The sequence below is a fragment of the Temnothorax longispinosus genome, chromosome 4 (genome assembly GCF_030848805.1).
Source record: "Temnothorax longispinosus isolate EJ_2023e chromosome 4, Tlon_JGU_v1, whole genome shotgun sequence".
Taxonomy (NCBI): Eukaryota; Metazoa; Arthropoda; class Insecta; order Hymenoptera; family Formicidae; genus Temnothorax; species Temnothorax longispinosus.
In genome coordinates, this window is record NC_092361.1 from 12266876 (window position 1) to 12290943 (window position 24068).

The window sequence follows — 24068 nt, forward strand, 5'->3', positions numbered from 1 at the left end:
AAGAAGATATAAATATTAAAACATGATAATGTTTCAGTTAACATACTAAAACATTAAACATTAGTCTACTAGACTAAAACATTAAACAATTTCCTAATAATATAAACAAAATAAACAATAAAATCTAATTGAATCACAAATATAAAAACGCCGGAGTATAAATCGAATGAAACCATGACAAGATAAATTTTATATTTATATTGAGAGGTGATAAAATCTCTTCCGTCAGGAAGAGAATGTAAACAATTATTAACGGGGGTATTCTGATTTAAAATATCTTTAAAATAGATATTTTTCAGGAATTTTTTATAGGAAAACAAAAAAAGTGAATAACGTTAAACTTTGCATGTTCTCTTCACCTTATTTTAAAATTTTATTTTTATTTAAGTAAAAAAATGCTCTTCTTTTCTGTTATATCCTTGTCACTATAAATGACAGACGGTGTAAATAATTTTAGCTATTCTAGGTATCTGAAACACAAAAAGCTAAAATTTTCTTTCTCTAAAATTTCTAATTCTGCAGAAGTGCTATTGTCTGAACTAGAATTAAATCAATATTTCTATTTTGTGTGTGTAAAAGCGGCTTTTTTATTAAAAATATTATAACTTTTTTCAAAATTTTATTAGTATTTTATAAAAAAAAAAACTAATAAACAATGTTTATTCTAGTTCAGACGATAGCCATCACTTATTTTGAATAAGAAAGTTTTTGGTTTTTACATTTCTGATATTTAGAATAGCTAGAATCATTTACTTCATCTCTTATTTACGTCTTTTAGTGATCAAAATATAACATAACTAAGAATATTTTTCTTACTTAAAAAATAAAAATATATTCTTAAAATAAGATTAAAAGAACATGCAAAGTTTAACGTTATTCGCTTTCTTCGTTCACCTAATTAAAAATTCCTGAAAAATACCTATTTTTAAAGACCTTCCCCGGCTCCAGTCGTGCTCAACTTGTATTCATGCCTAAAAAGAAAAATTTATTTTACTAAAGTTAGGGCCAAAGCACATATGACAGTCGTAGTCGTGGACGTAAGTAACGCACAAACTTTGGCGTATCCTGATCTGTCAGGTCGAGTACTACGACTGTCGTATATCGCTACGCCATGTTATGTGCTTTGATCCTTTATTGTTTATACAAAATCCCATGTGCGAATTTCAAAAAGGCTCAGTGCTGGCTTGGTACTGGTGCCAGAGTTACCAGTACTGGCTGACGATTCTGGGCCAGTACAAGCAAAAATCGGGGTCATTACTGGGGCAATGTCGGAATGATAACACGGGTCCCAGTCTTGGCGCCAACTTTGGCCCGACACAGAGTACTAGTACGGGGACAACACTGATTGCCAGTATTGGGCTAACTCTTGGCGCCAACTTTGGCCCGACACAGAGTACTAGTACGGGGACAACACTGATTGCCAGTATTGGGCTAACTCTTGGCGCCAACTTTGGCCCGACACAGAGTACTAGTACAGGGACAACACTGATTGCCATATCACTCGCGGCGTGTTGCTTTCGTGCCGCGGTCGTTACCTCCGGCGCCGCTCGAGCAAAAAGCTTTCTAAATCCCCTCGCGGCGTGTTGCTATCGCGCGGTTGTTACCTCCGGTCCCGAGCAAAAATTTTCTAAGTTGACCCAATACATCCCCCGTACTGAGCCAACTTTCGACCGTAGATCAATATCATTTCTGGCCTTATACACGGTCAGTACTGAGACGAGACTCGCCTCGGAATATGGTTGGGAAACGATGCTCCCCGCATCGACTTCGTCGTACGTGCCCCTTTCGTGTACGTATTCCACAAACGTTTTACACATTCGTACGGACCAAGCGAAACGCGTTTGCACGTCTGTACGTATCGCTCGTGTCGCTCGGCTCGCCGAGCGCACCGAACCTCTTATAGTACCCAACCGGCCGGCCGAGCGATCGGCGACGCACGGTCTTACGCACGGTCGCTTACGGGCGCCGGAGGCGAAACGCGAAGCGAGACGAATGATACCATAATTCGGGGTACTTGTAACCGAGAAGCACGAACGCGGTCGTTACCTCCGGCGTGGGCTCTAGCGAAAAGTCCCCTCGCGGCGTGTTGCTTCCGCGCCGCGGTCGTTACCTCCGGCGCTGCTCGAACAAAAAGCTTTCTAAGTCCTCTCGCGGCGTGTTGCTTTTGCGCGGTTGTTACCTCCGGTCCCGAGCGAAAATTTTCTAAGTCGACCCAATACATCCCCAGTACTGAGCCGACTTTCGGCCGTAGATCAATATCATTTCTGGCCTTATACACGGTCAATCCTGAGACGAGACTCGCCTCAGAACAGAGTATGGTTGCATGGGAGTACTGGTCACCGAGACTGGCACAATACTGATCTAGCGGTTTATCCGTACTGGGGCAGTGCCACCCATCAAGTCTTGGCAGCCAATATTGTGCCACTTCTGGGCCATGCGGACAACTCTGGCAGAAGTCCGACATTCGCACATGGGATATTACATATAACAACTAAAAAATAAGAAGTTAACTTCACGCGTGAGAACTCATGCGGCGTTGCCAAGTAATAACTGACGCCTCTCCTCTTCTGTCATTCCTGAAGAGTGAGTCCCGATTGCGCACATTACAAATCGGACACAGCAATATTTCCCGATCGGACACGGTGTCGATTGCACACGGTGCCGATCGGACACGGTGTCGATTGCACACGGTGCCGATCGGACACGGTGTCGATTGCACACGGTGCCGATCGGACACGGTGTCGATTGCACACGGTGTCGATCGGACACGGTGTCGATTGCACACGGTGTCGATCGGACACGGTGTCGATTGCACACGGTGCCGATTGCACACGGTGCCGATCGGACACGGTGTCGATTGCACACGGTGCCGATCGGACACGGTGCCCTAGGGGTGTAGGCGGGGGGGGCTCCGCCCCACCCTGCACCCCCCCTGTGCACCTGGTGGTGTGGGTTGGGTTGATGCGTGGAGCGGGGGGGGCTTCGCCCCCCCCCCCCCGCACCCCCCATGGACACGCCTTCGGCGTGCCCGGTAGGCAATGTATTAAGTACATGCGTGGGCGGGGGGGCTTCGCCCCCCCCTGCACCCCCCCATTGTGTAAGTAAACCCTGTGTGCAATCGACATCGTGTGCAATCGGCACGGTGTGCAATCGGCACCGTGTCCGATCGGCACCGTGTGCAATCGGCACCGTGTGCAATCGGCACCGTGTGCAATCGGCACCGTGTGCAATCGGCACCGTGTGCAATCGGCACCGTGTGCAATCGACACCGTGTGCAATCGACACCGTGTCCGATCGGCACCGTGTGCAATCGACACCGTGTCCGATCGGCACCGTGTGCAATCGACACCGTGTCCGATCGGCACCGTGTGCAATCGACACCGTGTCCGATCGGGAAATATTGTCGTGTCCGATTTGTAATGTGCGCAATCGGGACAATCCCTTCCTTGAACCGAGCGAAAAATTCATCAAATCGCGTACTTTACACTAGTATTTCTCGAAAACGCGTACCGCAAGGTTATTGACACTTATCGCATATTATTTCTATTTTTATGGATTATATACTAGTTTTTCAAAAACATTTAGAGAAAACTTTTTTCACAATTTATTATGTCTATATTACAATAGCTCGGAATAGGAATTCCATGTTAAAAGTTGAAACTTTGAAGCTCAATATCTCGATTTTTAATATCGTAAGAGGTACTGAAATTTATACCACGCATAAAGCACACCTAAATTAATGTATATTCACAGTTTTAAAAAAAATCTAGAGAAAATCGATTTTTCGGAGAACGTCCTTAAGATCTTTCAAACTAGAATACGCCCTTGTAATTTATTATTTGTCATTAACATATTGTTATTAATTACATACATATAAGTGTGAAGAAGCATATGGTACAAAATAATTTCAATATTCAAATGTAATAATAAAGAAATCAATTATTTACATTTTCTACTGTGTGTGCGTGTGTGTGTGATATTATTGACAAGTTTTTTTGCACGTTTACATTTTTTTTGCAGATTTATTACACGCTTAACTTTCACAAGTGTGATGTGAAATACAGACAAGATTTTTATTTATCTGTTATAAGCGTGACTTCAAATGCAAGATTACGTTTAACATTTTCAATCTGCAAACGAGTGATCAGCAATATGATCCACAACATGTAGTCTTAAAATACTACGATTTTCTCTAGAAGCACTAGCGTATAATTTATTCGCCGACATTACGAATTTCTTCTGCAACAATCACATAAAATATTGAACAGTTTTCTTGAACGATTATAACAACGTCTGCATGCTTTTGCATCATTAACCCCCCGAGGCCACACCTCTTTTTTTAATACGCCCCGGCCACACGCGTGTGAATATGAAAATCCAATTTGTATTTCTAAACATCGTGAATATTATTAATTAAACGGACATATTTTACATTTAATTATATAAATTTGTGTATTTTTATGTTGTAAATTTTTTATCACACACAAACGTCTTGCCGTTGATTATTATTGTCATTAAGCTTTTAAAAAATAATATTTATCATATTTAGAAAAACAAATTGCACTTTCATACTCACACGCGCATTATATGCATTAAAGAAATTTAAAATATATTTTAAAAGTTAAGATAAGTTTCTGTCTCTATATATAAATTAACTCTTTCTTCCAAGTCTGTCAAAATTTTTTGAAAGAATAACATTTGAGACAGCATTTTCTTTAAAGAAGAATAAACATTTTTTAATAGGATTATTATTTTAGAATGAGAATGTGAACAATACCTTAACAAATTAATAATGCAAGGACATACAGACGTTGTTACAACCATTCGAGGAAACTGTTTAACATTTTATGTGTTGCTGCAGAAGAAATTCGTAATGTCGGCGGACAAATTATACGCTAGTGCTGCTAGAAAAGATCATAGTATTTTAAGGCTACATGCTGTGTAGATGATATTGCTTGTCCCTCGTTTGCAGTTTGAAAATGTTTGATTATTAAAAACGTTTGATTATTAAAATCTTGCATTCGAAATAACGCTTATAACAGATAAACAAAAATCTTGTCTGTATTTGACATCACACTTGTGAAAATTAAGCGTGTAAAAAATCTGTAAAAGAAATGTAAACGTGCAAAAAAACTATTGTCAATAACATCACGCATACACACACAGAAGAAAATGTAAATAATTGATTTTTTTATTATTATTACAATAATTTGAATATTGAAATTATTTTATACCATATGCTTTCTAATACTTATATGTATATAATTAATAACAATATATTAATAACAAACAATAAATTAAGGGCGTATTCTGGTTTGAAAGATCTTAAAAATAAGTATTTTTCATAAATGGGAATTTTTTATAGCGGAACTAAGAAAGCGAATATTGTTAAACTTTGCATGTTCTTATTTAACCTTATTTTAAGAATTTATTTTTATTTTTTAAGTAAGAAAAATGCTATTTTTTTCTATGTTATATCTTGCATGATCACTAGAAGGTGTAAATGACAGACGGAGTAAATAATTCTGGCTGTTCTATAGGTATCAGAAACCCAAAAACAAAAAATTTTCTTATTCAGAATAAGTGCAATGTGGTTATTGTCTGAACTAGAATAAACATTATACGTTTATTAGTTTTTTTTTTTTAATAAAATACTAACAAAATTTTAAAAAAAGTTATAATATTTTTAATAATATAAGAGAAATAAGACCCCCCGTTTTATGTGACCGTTATACAATTAATCAATATTAAATAAGCCGTTTACGGCGGTCCGAGCTTGGATCTTAATAGCCTAATAATATTTTTTGTGTATTACACGTATATTTTTTCCAACCTTAATAAACTGCGCGCCGACATAACTTGTCAGACTTACAACACAGCTCCTGTGTTGGAGTAGTAAATTCTTTACTATTATTTAAATCGATTTAATTAGAGGGGAATGAGGAGATTTTACTACTCCAATAGGAGCTGTGTTATAAGTCTGACAAGTCGGCGCGTAGTTTATTAAGGTTGAAAAAAATATGTGACTATAGTATATAAAAAATATTATTAGGCTACTATAAAATACAAGTTCAGACCGTAAATTGTTTATTTAATATTGATTAATAATATTTTTGATAAAAAGGCTGCCTAGAATGGAAATATTGGTTTAGTTTTAGTTCAGACGATAGCCACATATACTTCTTCTGAATAAGAAAATTTTAGCTTTTTGCGTTTTAAATACCTGTAGAACAGCTAGAATTATTTACACCGTCTGTCATTTATATCTTCTAGTGACCAGAATACCTATAATATAATAGAAAGAAAAAGTATTTTTGTTACTTAAAAAATAAAAATAAAATTTTAAAATAAGGTGAAGTAAACATGCAAAGTTTAACGTTATTCACTTTCTTTGTTTCCCTATAAAAAATTCCTGCAAGTTATATATTTTAAAAATCTTTTAAATCAAAATACCCCCGTTAATAATTTTTTACATTCTCTTCCTGATGGAAGAGATTTTACCACTTCTCAATATAAATAATCTTGCCATGGTTTCATTCGATTATTCCGGCGTTTTTATATTTGTGATTCAATTAGATTATTTGTTTATTTTGTTTATATTGTTAGGTGATTGTTTAATGTTTTAGTCTAGACTAATGTTTAATGTTTTAGTATGTTAAATAAACATTAATTATTATGTTTCTTGATATTTATCTTCTTCTTTCGTAATAATCCGTTCCGAAGAAGACTAACTATAGTCGAAACATTAACCGTGTGCATTATTTGTATAATAAATTGTTTTTATTTTAATCCAATATCCCTCTTTTGGTGCTCGTGATTTGGCAAAAATAAGAGTAAAAAGAACACTATAAACTACCTTTTTTTCTTGATAGTTAATATTTTACTATTATTATGCATTTAAATATTAAATTTAAATATTATCCCAAAGTTAATGTTTTTAATATGACTTTTTTTCTAGATAAAAAAGCATATTGGCCAGAACGGGAATTTCTATACATTACATTTACGAATTTTAGTTTTTATGTTTATAAATATTTATTTAATTAATTAATTTTATGTTTAATTTTAACGGTACAAAAACTACGGAAGTACATGATCATACGCGATTTTATGTTTAAGGTATGTCCATATAACCTATGAAAACAGATCGATGCAGTTTTTTCAGTAAAAGTAATTAAGCAACTGACGAATCTTCATGCTAAATTTGAAATGGATTGACCGTGTAGTTTCCGAGATATTATTGTCTAAAAATATGCTTTTTTCCCTATCTTAAGCATTGCGTTTATGGCGGACGACGCGTGAGAGACCGTAATTTTGAGATAAATTGATGGTAGTAAATTGTAGAAAAGACAGATCAGGTTGAAAATTAGAATAAAAACAGAGGAGTGTCTTCCGAATCATATGGTACCAAAGCCAACAATCTCAACCGTATAGAATATTCACAAAATTAGTTAAAAGACATCGATTTCAGTCCATTCCTCACTGTGATCACAAACCTTCGGATATGTGGCAACGTCGCACTTTGAATTCATAACGCGAGTTGCATAGGTTAAAACGCGGTTGTTCGTTCATGATATAAAAGTAAATGTTGCACTTAAATAAAATTAACCTCTAAGTTTATTGCTCCAAACGATACACGTGCAACCATTTGTTTACATGAATGTTGCGACGTTGCCACATCTGAAGCTCTTCTGTACTACGCTAAGAAAATTGGACTATTTTCATTCGCCTCTTTTTTATTATTGATTATTTATTCGATTTGTGATATACAATCATTTTGAGAAATTCATTAATGAATTTAGTCGACTATGAAAGTGTATGAAATTAGAAGTTTTAAAATGAGGTTTATTTTGACTCACATAGTCGCGAATAAACCACCTTAATAAAATTTATTTATTAATTTGCAATTTTTTTGTAAATATAATTGCAATATTTATAAATATAACAATTAAAACTCGTAAATATAAACATCGCATCGTCGATTTGCCAACTCGAGACTCGGCACTCGGCGAGACATGAGAGGCGATACCCGAAATGCGTGGCCTCTAACAGCTCAAGAGAGAAGGAAACAGCAGATCGTATGTCTGCCCTTCTCTCCCCGCGCGAAGCTTACCGAGTGCCGAGCGTACACTGACAGAGAAGGGGCTTGCGCGACCAGCACATCCCCTCCATCTGAGTAGTTCGGACACGAACCATAGCACGGATACGAACCCATGTATCGTTACCCGAGATCTCTCTGATCGTTACCTAGCGAAAAAGGGTGCATCCCGATGGAGAAGAAATAGCGGAACGGAACAGTAACGGAAAAGAGATATGGTGGGGGGTTAACCAATCAGAGTAGTTCCGTTTCAATTCCGTTCCGTTATTTAGTGAGTGGGTTCCCCATGGCACGGAGCTGTTACGGAACGGAAAAGAAACGGAAAAATTTCTAACCTATTCTGTCGAAAGTTCGCAAATAAGTGCAGTGGATCGATCGGTTTGCAACATTTTTATTTTTGCAATTTATTTATTTATTTATTTATTATTTATTTATTTTTACATATACATATACTTATTAAATATACATTTACTTTTACTTTTCTCTCTGCAACAAAGAAGTATATAAATTAATCATTTATTGGCTAATATAAAAGTTGCACATAATAAACGCTGAAATTTGTATTTTTTGATTTCGATGACGCCGGAGAGACTGGAGACAGTGACGTAGAATTGTCATTGATGATGGGAATAAGATCATCATCTACGTTGAGGTTGTCACTTGTTGATGTGGAAGGAATGCTGTTGCTCTTTGAACAGGACGCTTGTTGCTCGTCATGCATTGATTTTTGTAAAGAAGTTACGGTTCTAGAATAAACATTAGGACGTTACTACAATATATAATAATTATCAGCTAAATTATCGCTATTCTTGAACTTACTGTCGATATTCCAATGTATCATTTAAGAAAGACATTACGTCATAATGACGAAAGGATGGTTTTATTTCGTAGTTTTTTGGTAAAGCAGCTGCACCACTTTTTTGCACAATGTTTTGCTTTTTTTTATACATATTTCTTGCTTTTCTATAACAATCTTTAAGATAGGTCCATCGTTTTTCTGCTTCAGTAGCGATATATAAACCTGTGACACACGTATAATTAAGAAATATATATATGTATATATGTATCGTGTGTGTGAGTGTGTGTGTGTGTGTAGAAAACCTTGAAATAAGTAAATATGTAAATAAATATCAATGCTTTTAAACCTTTCAAACATTTGCTGACTTCTTGCCATAGGCAGTCCTTTTGTTTCTTTCCTCGTTCTTTCACAGGTATGCGAAAATCATATAACGGTGCTCTCTCTTTTACGGCACTTATTAAATCTTTATCTAACTTTTCTGTATCGTGGTCGTCAGTGTGTTCTTGACGGTTTTGAGCAATATTTTCTTTTTCGCAGGCAGTGCTGTTATTCTCACTCTCGACGTGTGTTTCTAAAGAATCTAAATAATAACAGATTTAGTTTTACAACAAATTTATATATCATTTACATATTCTAACCATTAGTTATATTGAATATATATTGCCTCTCTTATACACAAATATACGTACCATTTATAAAGAGATTTCGATCTTTATCCATTATTAAATTCGTATGATTTGCTAAGCAAGGATGTGAAAGTTTTCCGTCTTCATCGAACCAAACAATCCAGCGGCAATATCCACATTTGAATTTCTGGAAATTAATAAAATATATCACATTCGGTTAATTAGCATTAACATATTAACATAGGATTTTAACATATATATTTTATTTTCACATGTAATATCTACCGATGACGACATATTGCTCTTTATTTGCAAAAATAAAAATGTTGCAAACCGATCGATCCACTGCACTTATTTGCGAACTTTCGACAGAATAGGTTAGAAATTTTTCCGTTTCTTTTCCGTTCCGTAACAGCTCCGTGCCATGGGGAACCCACTCACTAAATAACGGAACGGAATTGAAACGGAACTACTCTAATTGGTTAACCCCCCACCATATCTCTTTTCCGTTACTGTTCCGTTCCGCTATTTCTTCTCCATCGGGATGCACCCTAACGCCGTAGTTGACGTCCACTTTCTCAGAGGGCAGATTAGGACAGGCGTCCCCCGAAGCGGGATGGCCGCTCTCAGGTTTCTCTCTGCTATAACTATAGCTGATGTGCCATGTGGCCATATGTATATCTCGAGATTCTTGAGAATCGCGTATATTCCAAGTAGCCACGTATGTGTAAGACCGTGCAAGTAGCAAAAAAATATTTTTTAAACGTTTTTAAAAACATTTTTAGCAATGAAAAAAAATATTTAAAAAACGTTTAAATTAATGGGATAGATCCTTTTTTCTTATTAAAAAAATATTTATTTTAATTTTGTAAAAAATGTTTTGGTAAATGTTTAGTATAACGCTCTCCCCTTCGATTTTCTTACAACTTTGTAAAATTGTTTATTTCTGTGTGTAAAAAAAATTCTGGGAAGGAAAATCGTCGCTCAGGTCTCGTTTTTTTTTAAATTTAATTTCAAAGTTTTGATGTCGGTAAGGTAGGAAAATGATAATTTACGTTTTTTAAATACTGCGCAACCTTATTTGTTACTATATTCACAAATTAAGTTGTCCGCATACTCATTAACGGTGCCATTTAGGTTAAAATTTTATGGTTGTGAAATACTGTACGTGAATGATAAATGAAAACTGTACCAAAATTGATAAATTGATAAATTGATAAATTGTGATTTTCGTTAAAGCACTGCACACACACACGCGTGTGTATGCCCTGCTTTATAGAAGTTGTGATTTTTGTTAAAGCAGGGCACACACACACGTGTGTATGTCCTGCTTTATAGAAGTTATGATTTTCGTTAAAGCAAGGCACAAACACACGTGAGTATGCCCTGCTTTATAGAAGTTGTGATTTTCGTTAAAGCAGGGCACAAACACACGTGTGTATCCCCTGCTTTATAGAAGTTGTGATTTTCGTTAAAGCAGGGCACACACACACGTGTGTATGTCCTGCTTTATAGAAGTTGTGATTTTCGTTAAAGCAGGGCACAAACACACGTGTGTATGCCCTGCTTTATAGAAGTTGTGATTTTCGTTAAAGCAGGGCACGCACACACACACGTGTGTATGCCCTATTTTATAGAAGTTGTAATTTTCGTTAAAGCAGGGCACACACACACACACACGTATGTATGCCTTGCTTTATAGAAGTTGTGATTTTCGTTAAAACAGGGCACACACGTGTGTGCCCTGCTTTATAAAAGTTATGATTTTCGCTCGGATTTTCGTTAAAGCAGGGCACACACATGTTTTAAGCAGATATTTTGTATTTAATTAGCAGACAGTTGTCACGTGACCTTCAAATGAAGTTGCGCAGTACTTTAAAAACGTAAATTATCATTTTCCTACCTTACCGACATCAAAACTTTGAAATTAAATTTAAAAAAAACGAGACCTGAGCGACGATTTTCCTTCTCAGAATGTTTTTTACACACAGAAATAAACAATTTTACAAAGTTTTAAGAAAATCGGAGAGGAGAGCGTTATACTAAACATTTACCAATGTTTTTTTAACATTAAAAAAATGTGTTTTTAATAAATAAACGTTTGTTAACATTAAAAAATGTTTTTTTTAACATTAAATAAATGTTTTATTAACATTAAACATTTTTTTAATGTTTAAGAACATTTTTAATGTTTAACGTTTATTTTTAACAACTTTTTTTACAAAGAAACGTTTAAAGAATGTTCTTTTTCTTTATCTAGGAAAAGATAAAAACCGCTTTCCTAACTGTTTCTTTTGTATATTGGGTGTGCGTACAACCGCGCGTCTATTTGAAAAATCTGCACTCTCAAGCCGGTCACCCATCCGAGTATAGTACCGCGCCCACGTTGCTTGACTTTCAAACGGACAATCAAATGGACAAGTGACGATCCTCTGACGCTTCCTTCTTACCTGTAAGTACTCGTCTACAACATATCTTTAAAGTGTTAAAAAATCTTATAGGTCCTATGACGCGGAAATTTTTTACGGAACGGCACAATTTATAAAGCAAAACAATAGAAAAATTCGATTGAAACATCTCTTACAATTAAAAAATTAATATAAAATAATATTTGAAGTAAATATTAAATATAAATATTAAATAAATATTAAATAAATATTTTTTTCATATTATTATTGCAAATAAATAATTAATGTAAAATAAATATTAAATTGATGTCGAATAAATGTTAGATAGAAAAGATACTTTATTACCCCAAGGGGTCTAAAAGGGCGTTTTGTAGGGACGTACCCAACCCTGTACATCCAATTTACAATAATTACATACAATTAAATATACAATATACATATAATTTGTTATAGACATATTCCTCTTTAAACCTTTTCGCTGTCTCGTCCTCCTTGGTCCTCTTTCGTTGAATTGTTGGATCATCCTTCTTCCTTTCCCATTTTCCTCCCTCCTCCAACTCGTCTCATTTCCTCTATTGCTTTCATCCATTCTTCTCCCTCTCCTTTTTCTCCCAGTATCTCTCTACCACATCCTGCCACCCCTCTCCTTCCCATTCCTCCCATCTCGTACATTCCTCCCATATATGTTTCCATGTTTCCTCTTCCCTCCCACATATCTTGAATTTTTATCCTTCTCATTTCCCCAGTATAGTCCCTCCCTCACGTCGTTACCTAGTTTAAATCGAGCAACCCTGCTCCATCTTGCTTCCTCCCATCCCTTTTTTAGATAGTCCGGAATCCCGTCCTTCCTTATACTTTTATACCACCTATTGTAATTCGATCCCATGATCTTTTCCATCCTTTCTTGTTACTCCTTCCATTTCTCTTTCCTCTCCAATACCTCCTCTTCTAATTCCTCTTCCCCTTCCACATCTACCCCGATCCCTTCCAGATAGTCCTTTCTCTCTTGCTCCCATCTTCCTATTATCCTTCCCCTCTTCCATCTCTCTTTCATTTCTTCCAAACATGTTGACCGTAACGAGCAGAATGTCCAAGAGGATACAGGATGTAATAACGCAGTTTATACACTTTATATGCAGTTCAATATGCGATTTCTTTAATGAAGGACTTGTGATACAATATCTATCTCGTGAAAGACGGTTGAGACAAAAAGTGTATAGACCATAGAGAGTAGCGGCTCGAAAAAAAAGGATGAAATGTATATGATTGGTCTAGGGAAAATGTCGTCGGTGTACAGTGCCTCGCATGACGAATACTCCAACAAAACATTTTCTCGCTATTTCACCTCCTCTACCTTCTTTCAGTTTTCTTTCAAACTTCCATGCTCTCTTACTTGCTCTAGCTCTCATCTTTTCCCTTTCTAGTTCATCTCTAACCATATATCCTGGCGTCCTCCAGTTTACTCCAAGCACCCATCTGAGGTATCTCTCATAAATACCTTCTACCTCCCTCCTTTCCTTCCATCCCCATATTTCTGCCCCGTATCCCATCACCGTCCATATCAGGGTGTCATACAGCCAGATCCTTCTTTTGCAGTCTTTTTTCCACATCTTCCCTATCCCCCACACTTCTCTCATTACTCTTGCTGCCTTCCTTCTTCTCTCTCTAATATGCGCTTATTCCTGTCCTCCATTTTTTTTCAACGTATACCCCAGGTATTTGAATTCATTGACCTCCTCTAACTTCCTTCCCTTCCATCGAAGGAAGGAACGTCGAAGATAAGAAGAGTAATAGAGGAGAATGAAAAAGAGAATGAAAGAGGGGCTAGCAAGAACAGAAGAAGGTGGTGGGATGAGGAATGCAGGGAGAGAAAGAGGGGGGTGATGAGAGAACTAAGGAAATGGAGAAAAGGAAAAGGAGAGGCGGAAAGATATAGAGAAGGAAGGAAGGAGTATAGGGAAATGTGCGAAAGAAAGAAGAAGGAGCAGGAGAAAGAAAGGATGATTAGAGAGATAGGAGAAGCGAGAACGGAGAGAAAGGTATGGGAATTGATAGGCAGAGTGAGGAAGAGAAGGAAGAGGATAAACGAAGAGATAAAACCGGAGGAGTGGAAGGAATACTTCATGGAATTAATGGGTGGAGTGGAGAACAGGGTGGAGAAAGGGGAAGAAGGAGGGGGCAGACAAGAAGAGGAAGGGATAGAACTGGAGGAGGTAAGAATGACAATAAGGAAAATGAAAACAGGAAAAGCAATAGGCAATGACGGGATACCGAACGAGGCGTGGACATTCGGAGGAGAAGAAATGGTGAAATGGATATGGGAAATATGCAAACGGGTATGGAGGGGGGAAGGCTGGCCGGAGCAATGGAAGGAAGGTAAGTAATCCCAATAGTAAAGAAAGGAGAAGGGAGAGAGGTGAAGGACTACAGAGGGATAACTATCATGCCATCGATATACAAAATTTACACGGCGATATTAGCGGAAAGGATAAGGAAAGAGGTAGAAATGAAGAAGTTGATTCCCGATAACCAAGCAGGATTTAGAAAAGGAATGGGGACGATGGATCAAATATTCGCTTTGAATTATCTGGTGAATAGACAACTAGGAAAAGAGAAAGGAAAGATGACGGTACTATTTGTGGATTTGAAGGCGGCATTTGACTCAGTGGATAAAAAAGTATTAAGCAAGGCAATGAGAGAGAGAGAGAGAAGAGTGAGACAAGGACTGATAGACAGGGTAGAGGAGGTATTGAGAGAAACAAAGACCAAAGTGGGAAAGGGTGGAGAGAGTGGAGGACAATTTTGGACGGCGAAGGGCTTGAGACAAGGATGCCCGCTAAGCCCAATATTGTTCAATTTATTAATGCAGACATAGAGGACTACATGAAGAAGGGCGGTTGGGGAGGCATGAGATTAAGAGGCGAGAAGGTATACACGCTAATGTATGCAGATGATATAGCACTGTTGGTGGAGGAACAGGACATGAGGTCAATGATAAGCAGGTTAGAGGGATATCTAGACGGAGAAGGTTTAACACTGAGTATAGAGAAGACAAAGATAATGAGGTTTATAAAGGAAGGAGGAAGGAAGAAGAAATATGACTGGATGTCGAATAAATGTTAAATAAATTTTTTTAAAATCATTATTGCAAATAAAATATTAATGTAAAAAAAATATTAAATAAACGTCAAATAAATATTTAATAAACATTAAATAAATATTATTTTTACAATGAATTGTACAATGTATAATTATAATTAATGACAAATAAATATTTAAAAAACATTTAAAAAACATTGTCTGCTGCTTGGGATGTAGCGTCTTGACTCATGTGTTTATTAGATTATTGTGATTATTATATCTCACGTGTCGCTTCTCGCACTGATGCGAGAAAAGACACGTCTTTTGATAATTTTACAATTAAAACATGAAAATTACTAATTAAATAAATCTATTATAATTACATTAAAATATTTATTCTGTACATAAAAAAGACATAAAAAAGATAACTATAGTTTAATTATAATTAAAAAAATAAAAAAATAAAAAAGTAAATAAAAATTTAAAAAAATTATCTGTTAATAATTTAGAAAGATGACTTATTGGTAGCATAAGAAGATATTTAATTATATATTAATTGCTTTGGATAAATTATTCTGACTATATACATTTTATTTTATTAATAATACATGTAGTAAAATAAAAGAAGGAAACAATTACTTTGCAATACTATGAATTATTCTATTCTCTTTTGTAATTAATATAATAGAGACTGGCTGTAAGACAGCCAGTTTTAATTGGTCCGCCAGTTTTGTCAAAAGCAAGAGAATGATTTTTGCCGTCAAGAGAAAATGCTCCGAATCGATCGCATCTTCGACGTTTACTCTCAGGTTGGAAGACCGGGTAGAAAGGAGAGATTTGATTGTCCTTTCTAAACCGTGAATCGAAGTCGCAATATGTTAAAAACGCAATGTATCAGTATTAAAATTACAATCACAAATTCTTACTTACGGAGCATTACAGACCAGTAAGTCGCATTGTTAAAATGTACCTGTCGCTCTGACATGTCGTGAGTGAGTGAAGCGTTGGTAGAAATTGGAAGGTTAACATAATAAAAGCGGTGTATACATGAGTTAGGACCAGTTTCACAAGTGTCGGTTAACTTTTAATCTTAGATTAACTCACTCTTCGTCTTTTTCTAAGGGAGACGTTAGAAGAAGGCAAAGAGTGAGTTAATCTAAGATTAAAAGTTAACCGACACTTGTGAAACTGGGTCTTAATGGTGGGGATAAAAATTCACAACGAATAACTCTAAATTTTTTAAACAGAACAATTTAAGAACATAATAAGGGATCTGAAAGTGAGATTATCGTATAATAGCTTAAACAAAATGCGAACCTTCATAAAAACTCATAAGAATAGTCTCCCACGTTCTAAACAATGTAACGTAGTAGGTATACAAAATTAACTGTAATGATTGCGACGCATCTTATGTAGGCCAAACGAGCAGACAATTACAAACAAGAATTAAGGAACACCAGAACCATATATAAATTGGAATACATTTAATCATTCTGTTATAACAAATCATAGATTAGCATTAAATCATAATTTCGATTGGGATAATGTGGAAATTCTAGATAATAAATCGTATTTTTATAAACGTTTATTAATTTCCGAGATGCTGTGCATAAAGAGACAGGAAAATGGATTGAATATCCAGACGGACACGGAAGCAGGTTTACCGGATACTTATTTGAACGTTATTAATAAGTTATCAAAAATTTAGAGTTATTTGTTGTGAATATTTATCCCCACCATTAACTCATGCATACACCGCTTTTATTATGTTAACCTTCTGATTTCTACCAACGCTTCACTCACTCACGACATGCCAGAGCGACAGATACATTATTTTAACACTGCGACTTACTGGTCTGTAATGGTCCGTAAGTAAGAATTCGTAATTGTAATTTTAATACTGATACTTTGCGTTTTTTAACATATTGCGACTCCGATTCACGGTTTAGAAAGGACAATCAAATCTCTCCTTTCTACCTGGTCTGGTCTTCCAACCTGAGAGTAAACGTCGAAGGTGCGATCGATTCGGAACATTTGCATATCCTGACAGACTATCGAACATTCGTATGAATTTTATTTTATTGATTTGACTGCGCTTTTCTACTGATTGACTTATTTTATCGCGAATGACTGTAATTTATCGTCTGAAATTTTCATGTATTATTTTCATTTTTACGCTGAAGATGACACAAAATGTGTCAAAACGTCCGAATTTGTATATATATTTATTGTTAACTTCAGCTACATAGCCAAGAAATGGACTTGGTTTACAAATAACCTTAATCATTCATCCTTCCATTCATACACTACTATCCTAACTTACAAGTAACTATTGCACATATTGATACACATTGACCTTCTATGTTTTAATCCAACCTTTTTCGCTCTTTTTTCTCTAACGCTGACCGTTCTCTATATAATCTTAACAATATCTTCTCTTTGATGCTGCCCATATCATTATTCCAAAGCCTCTCTAATCTTTTTTTATTATTCTTACCTAATTCTATAAACCAATTTTTTATCGCTTCGCATTCTGATACATAATGATTCGTGTTATCCCTACCTTGTTTACAAAACATACAAATACCTCTCTCCTCTTTTAACCAATACATGTTCGCGTCCTCCAAATTACCACATCTTAAGTTTACCAGTGCTCTAATAATTTCGCCTTTATCATATTTATCCATATATTCCTTCCTCAAATATTTAGGGCCACCTATTTCTCTACTTAAATTTTTATATTTCTTATTATACCTAGAATTTAAAATACTACTTTCCTCAATTTGTCTTTGTACATCTTCATCTCTTTTACTCATTTCCTTAACTAAATCTCTTCCCTCCCTTCTTAAAGCATCCACAGCCATAGTACTCCAACCATTCCTATTAAAATATTTTGATCTTTCTCTACCATATCTATCTTTCCAATCATTTCCTTCTTTATCTAACTAGCACATTTTAATCCATCTATTATCATCAGCTGCTCTAATTTTCTCTTCATATCTCATAGCCCTTATCCCCCACCCTATTCTTAATTTCTTTAATCCCAACTTCCTTGACATCATATATCTTGGGGTACAAAATTTCAAATTAAAAATCCATCTAACGTAGTCCAACATAATTTTTTCTAATTCCTTTCTTTCCTCCCATCCCCATATTTCTACACCATACGAAATCACACTTTGAACCAAATATTTAAACAACATCCACCTTCTATAAAAATCGTTTCTACAAATTCTTTCCCCCAAACCCCACACCTTATTTACCGCAATCCTCCCTTTTCTGCATAAATCTTTTACATGTTCTGCATATTTTCCATTCCTGCTGAACACAAATCCCAAATATTTAAACTGCTTAACTTCTTCAATTTCTTTATTATCCCATTTCCACCTTTCAAATTTTTTCCTACTTTTTTTTATTGAACACCATTATCTTAGTCTTTTCGGTACACAATACCATTTTCCTTTTCCTAAGAAATCTTTTAATTGTATCCATCATATCTAACATCGCAACCCTATTTTTAGCTAAAAATACCATATCGTCCGCATATTCTAACGACCATACTTTATCATTTCCTAGTTTAACTCCGCCGATTCCTCTATCCTTCAATACATTCCTAATGTCCGCCATAAACAAGTTGAATAAAAGTGGACTCAGAACATAGTCTTGCCTCACGCCTTTCGTAACCCTGAATTCTTCTGTTAATCCATCCTTCGTTCTAACTGCAACTTCCGTAGTTTCATAAATTTCTTCCATCTTCTTTACAAGCTCCTCTTCAATTCCCATCTTCCTAAGAATCTTCCACAGCTGACCTCTGTCTACATTATCAAAAGCCGCCTTCAAGTCAACAAAGAACGCATAGACCTTGTCCTTCTTTCCAACCCTATCCTCCCTCTGTGTTAGATGATCCAATACAAAAATGTTATCCAACGTTGAACGTCCTTTCCTAAATCCCGCTTGACTCTCCGGCAGCAAACCTTTCTGTACCACAAACTTCTCTAACCTTCTTCTGATTATCTCCGCATATATTTTATAGGCTGAGCACAGGAGAGAGATTCCCCTGTAGTTTCCAACCTTATTTACCTCTCCTCTCTTGTATAGAGGGACTATAATTGAAGTTCTCCAATCCTTAGGAATATATCCCTCACTCCAGACTTGATTAAGTACCTCCATCAGCCCTTTCCTTACTGAGCTGCCTCCATACAACCATGCCTCCATCGGGATACTGTCTACACCTACCGCTTTGTTCTTTTTCATCCCTCTAACCGCTTCTGTAACCTCCCCTTCCTCCAGATGTGTTCCTACAAGCTCTTCTTGTACTGCTCCTACCTCGTTATGACTTCCATCTTCCTTGTTAGCCCGCTTCTCATCCGTGCCGCCTAATAGCTCCTTAAAGTACTCTTTCCACTCCACACAGCTAATGTTATTATCTTTCCAGATTTTCTTCTTCCTCTTTCTGTTTATAAATCTCCAAATTTCTGCACCGTGCCTTAAGTTCTTTAATTCCTCTTCTTCCTCTTCTCTCTTCTTCTTTCTTTTCTGTTCATATAACGCCTTCATATTACCTTTCTCTTCAATGTATGTACCTTCCTCTAGTTGACTTTCCCTTCCTCCATTTTATATATGTTCTCTTCACATCCCTTTTCTTCCTCGTGCATTCTCTGTCCCACCAGTCCCTGGAACCAATTTTCCACCTTTTAACCTTTATCTCCTTCTTTATCATAGTGTTACGCCCGTGCTGGACACTGAGTAGAGAAGTCGCGGAAAGCTGTGAAGCGCGCTCCTTGACAACGGGAGTTTGTTGATGGATTTATTGATTTTCTGTCTGGCGGATTTTTGGAATCCGCACGCGTTCTGTTTTACGAGCTTGGAATAAACGTATTTCTTAAGTTCTTTTGAGTTCTCTTTCCTTTCGCGAGTTCTGCGAAATACGTGCGCGAGTGTGGAGTGCGCGATAGTGTTACGGCGGCGAGCTTACTCGACGAGCGTAACAATAGACTCCTGGACTAGCTCCTTCAATTTGCTCCACTTTTCCTCAATTGATCTTCCCTGTTGCCAGTCATCCCATACTAGATCATCTGTCTTTGCCTTGTAACACCTTATAGCCTCCTTATCCCAACATGTTTTCCATCTTCTTTCAGTGTTCTCATCCTCTACATCTACCCACTCTACGTCTTTTCCCTTCCTTCTGCTGCTATCTTCCATTACCGCAATTATAGGCATGTGGTCCGAGTCCACCCTCGCATCTACAATAAATTCTTTAACGCAATTATACAATTCTTCGCAGACAATCACATAATCAATTACCGAGTTACCTCTCGCGCTTACAAATGTATATTCCTCTTCCCAGTCGCCTTTAGTCATACCATTCAAGATGTACCATCCCTTATTTTGTACCCACTCCACCACATTCCTGCCTCCATTACTAATAGTTTTATCCTTGCTTTTCCTTTCCAAACTTCCTTTCTCTTCTTCTCCGCCTCCTAACTCACCAATTCTAATATTAAAATCCCCACCAATTAATGTGCATTCTCTATCTTTATTTTTCAACCACTTATCCAAAATCCCTTCCATACTGCACCAACCTTCCGTATTGTATACCGAAATTATATTTATTAATTCCCCTCCCTCAGTAATTTCAGACAAAATAAAACCTTCCTCCCTTGACTTAATCAGCTCCACCCTATCCACCCTCCAGTTTTTTTTTATACCTACTAGCATCCCACCTTTAGCCCTCCCTTTCTTTTTTAATCTAGTAGCGTAGACACAATCCCATATGTGAGAGTTAGGTAACCAGCCTTTTATAATTTCCCATTTTTCCTTGTCAATCCAAGTTTCATTCAAACTCACAAAATCATAAACCTTGATGTAATTCCAAAAGTCTCTATCTTTACTTTCTAAACCTGCCACGTTCCAAAATATAATTTTCTTACCTATTTCCTGCAACCCTCCCTTATTTCCGTTCTTCTCCACTTCTTGGCTTATACAAAACTTTGCTCTTCGCTTCCATCAATATTATCCTCAACTTGTATCCCTTTTTTGGCTACTTTTTTCCCCATATCCTTTTCAATCTCCGACCATGACTTCCAAATACCTTGTATTCTAACCCTCGCATAGCCCACCTTTACAACCTCACCTTTACTTCTTTTCTCCTTAGCCCACTTATTTATTTCTTCCTGTACCTTTCTTTCTTCCCAAGTCAGATCATTTTCAATAAAAACACTCCCTCCCTTTAATTTATATTTATTTCTCATTACCTCCCTTTTATCCTCGTACTCTAGTTTTACAATAATAATCGCGCCACTTTTCCTGACATTACTGACTAAACATTTCACATCTAGCTCTTCTAATAAAAAGTTTGGTATCCATACCTTCCAATCTGCTATTTCGTTATCCAACCTCAATCCTTTTATTACTACATTATTCCTCCTATCCTCTTTTTCCTTATCTTTTATCCATCTCTTCAATTTTCCTACCTCACGATAACTTAACCTATCCTCGCTCATAAAGGAGCCTACACAACTACTCCCTCTTAAACTTCTAAGCTCTCTACTTTCACATAGACTTTTCTCCCCTTCACTTTCCCCGGTTGAATCTATCTCTATTTATATCCATCCCTTTTTCGTTACGCTCCATCCAGCCAATCCACCTATTTTCCATATCTATTAACTTACGTTCTATCTCCTTTAGCCTTTCCTCCAATCCTTCCTCTCTTCTTTTACATTCTTTTTTATATTGTTCAAAATTTTCTTTCACTTCCTCTATTTTACTCACACACTTCGAAATCCGTTCATTAGATTGTTCCCTGACCTTAATAATTTCCTCCCTCAGCAGGCTTATATTGATTTTCTCATCCGCCTCGTCTTTAAACGTAACTCTTTTGCCTGCCTCCGTTATCAACTTCCTCTGTTTACCATCGGCCGTACAGCGCGGCCTTTCTACCTTACCAACATTTCCCGCGCCCGGTGAGCCACTCGACGCCATAACCTGTACAAAACCGCTTGCCAAAAAACAAGCCGAAATCTAAACTTTTACGTCCTACCATACAACGCCTTCACTCACACCGCTTCTCACGCCTCTCCTCTTACTCTCAAACGCTACTAAACGCACTTTACTCTAAAACTCTCTCAATACGATCTAATATCACAGCGTCAAATACACACGTCCATACACTCACACGCCCACTAACCAAGTCCCCATCCGAATTTGTATTAACTAATATATTTTATTATTGACTTATTTTGATTGCGCATTAATTACCGCGCGTGGCTCTGATTGCCTCTCTCACTTCCCTTTATTTGATTTATTCAGGAGAGCCTATATATATTTCGTTTATTTAATTTTTAATTTATATTTGTGTATGCATATAATTTTTCCTTGCTTAATATTTAAATTATGTATGTACAGATCCATTTGTGAGAAATTCACTGTAGGAAAAGCCACTGCGTTAAATGCTGGAAATTGGAATATCGTTACAATTTTTCCGTCTATAATTCGATTCGACGACATGTTTGTTGATATGCAATTCGCTAACAATGCGTTCCGAAATGAACGTAAGCGCTTACGCAGGGTCTCTAGCTTGATCACATTCACACTGCCCTACCTTGCAGAAATAAGCGTTTGTCAGCAGTTATGACGTCAACGATGACGTCATTAGTCGATCCGTAAGGCCCGGTCTACAATGAATGTCGGAAGTCGGAGTCGTAAGAAATTGACCAATCACAGTTCATTATTTTTCGACCGCAAGGAGAATAATAGATTGTGATTGGTCAATTTCTTACGACTCCGACTTCCGACATCCATTGTAGACCGGGCCTAAGCGCTTACAACGCAAAGCGAACGACGTGAGCAACGCTCATAAACGCTTACAGCGCGTGAGCGTCTAAACTGAACGCACCCATAAGACATGCATCCACATGGGGAATTTTAGTGAGATTCTAGTTGCCTCTATGGGCTTCGGCAGAACCTATAGCTTTTCTATTCATCGCTGCATGCTCATTGGGGATATCGCGCGTCGTGCACGATGGCTGCGTTCGGAGAGCGCGCTATTAGCGCTATTGCATCGTTCTATCTTTATCGCTCATCAGGTGTAAAACAAGGATAGAATAAGCAAATAGCGCTAATAGCGCGCTCCCCGAATCCAGCCGATGTATTCGCGCTCGAGCCACGGTGATGGACGGACGTACGGACGCTCCCTCTCCACTGTTCCTGCGCAGTACCTGTGCATTCCTGTGCCGGTCGGTTTCCTCGCAACGCGCGGGTTTTAATATATTGCGTTTAGTGCGAAGTGTTTGTCTTCGGGCCTTTTTACCTGTTTATTTGGGTTTTTCACGTGTTGCGACTTTTTTTGTGCTGGAAGCCTTTGCAATTGCCACGGACCCCGCCAAGGAGATGCAGGCGGCTTCGGCCACGTGCACTCTCGACAGCAGTGAGGACACCCACATTCAACAGCGACTTTCCGCGTCGCAAAACGAATTTGATTGCTTCGTCATTCGACACAACAACGAGGTAAATACACGTAACTTGCCCGTGAGCCCCATCTCATCATCTATTACTTGGTCTTGCTCTCAGTCCAGGGATCGTGACCGCGATTCGACGGAAGATTTCGAAAACGATTCCATCGATCTAGAGTTTGATAACGCAACAGAAATTGCTTCTGATATGGGGGGGAAAAACAAAAACAAAAAGGGTAATTTCACGATTCGGAAAGGCGCGAAGGGTGTGATTCCCCCTCCCCTAAGTGCAGATTCCACGGACTTGTATAGACCAAATTTGACCGTCCTTGATACGATCAACCGCGCCGATCACGTTCCTACACGTGCCGGATCGGATTACATAGCAGATAAAAACAAACATTCCGTTCCCAACGATTCGCGTAAAGAAGTAGTTTCAAATAGCAAAAAAGATAATGCGCCGGCATCTTGTGATATTGTGAATCCATCCGTTGTTTTACCCACTGTAGAAACATCTATGGATATCGATAATCTTAACGACTCGAGGAGGGGTCTCAAACGCCCCACCGAGAGCAACCTCCCCCCGGGGGGCGGCGGCGGGCCGGA

At 37.3% G+C, this 24068-nt stretch overlaps 1 protein-coding gene across 1 annotated transcript; it reads right to left on the bottom strand.

Moving 5' to 3' along the window:
- Positions 1-8474: 8474 nt before the first annotated feature.
- Positions 8475-9973, bottom strand: LOC139811723 (uncharacterized). The gene is made up of 5 exons (XM_071776078.1): positions 9809-9973; positions 9587-9710; positions 9244-9477; positions 8918-9119; positions 8475-8844 (listed from the first exon to the last, which is right to left on the bottom strand). Exons 1-5 carry the CDS (start codon positions 9818-9820, stop codon positions 8622-8624), a joined length of 795 nt encoding a protein of 264 aa, XP_071632179.1. The 5' UTR covers positions 9821-9973; the 3' UTR covers positions 8475-8621.
- Between the last annotated feature and the right edge of the window lie 14095 nt (positions 9974-24068).

Excerpts from the sequence above, each read along its gene's own strand:
- LOC139811723 (XM_071776078.1), bottom strand. Across the intron at positions 9,478-9,586 it reads TCGAAATCTCTTTATAAATG|ATTCTTTAGAAACACACGTC; the intron begins GTACGTATATTT and ends GTTATTATTTAG. Across the intron at positions 8,845-8,917 it reads GATACATTGGAATATCGACA|AACCGTAACTTCTTTACAAA; the intron begins GTAAGTTCAAGA and ends TGTTTATTCTAG.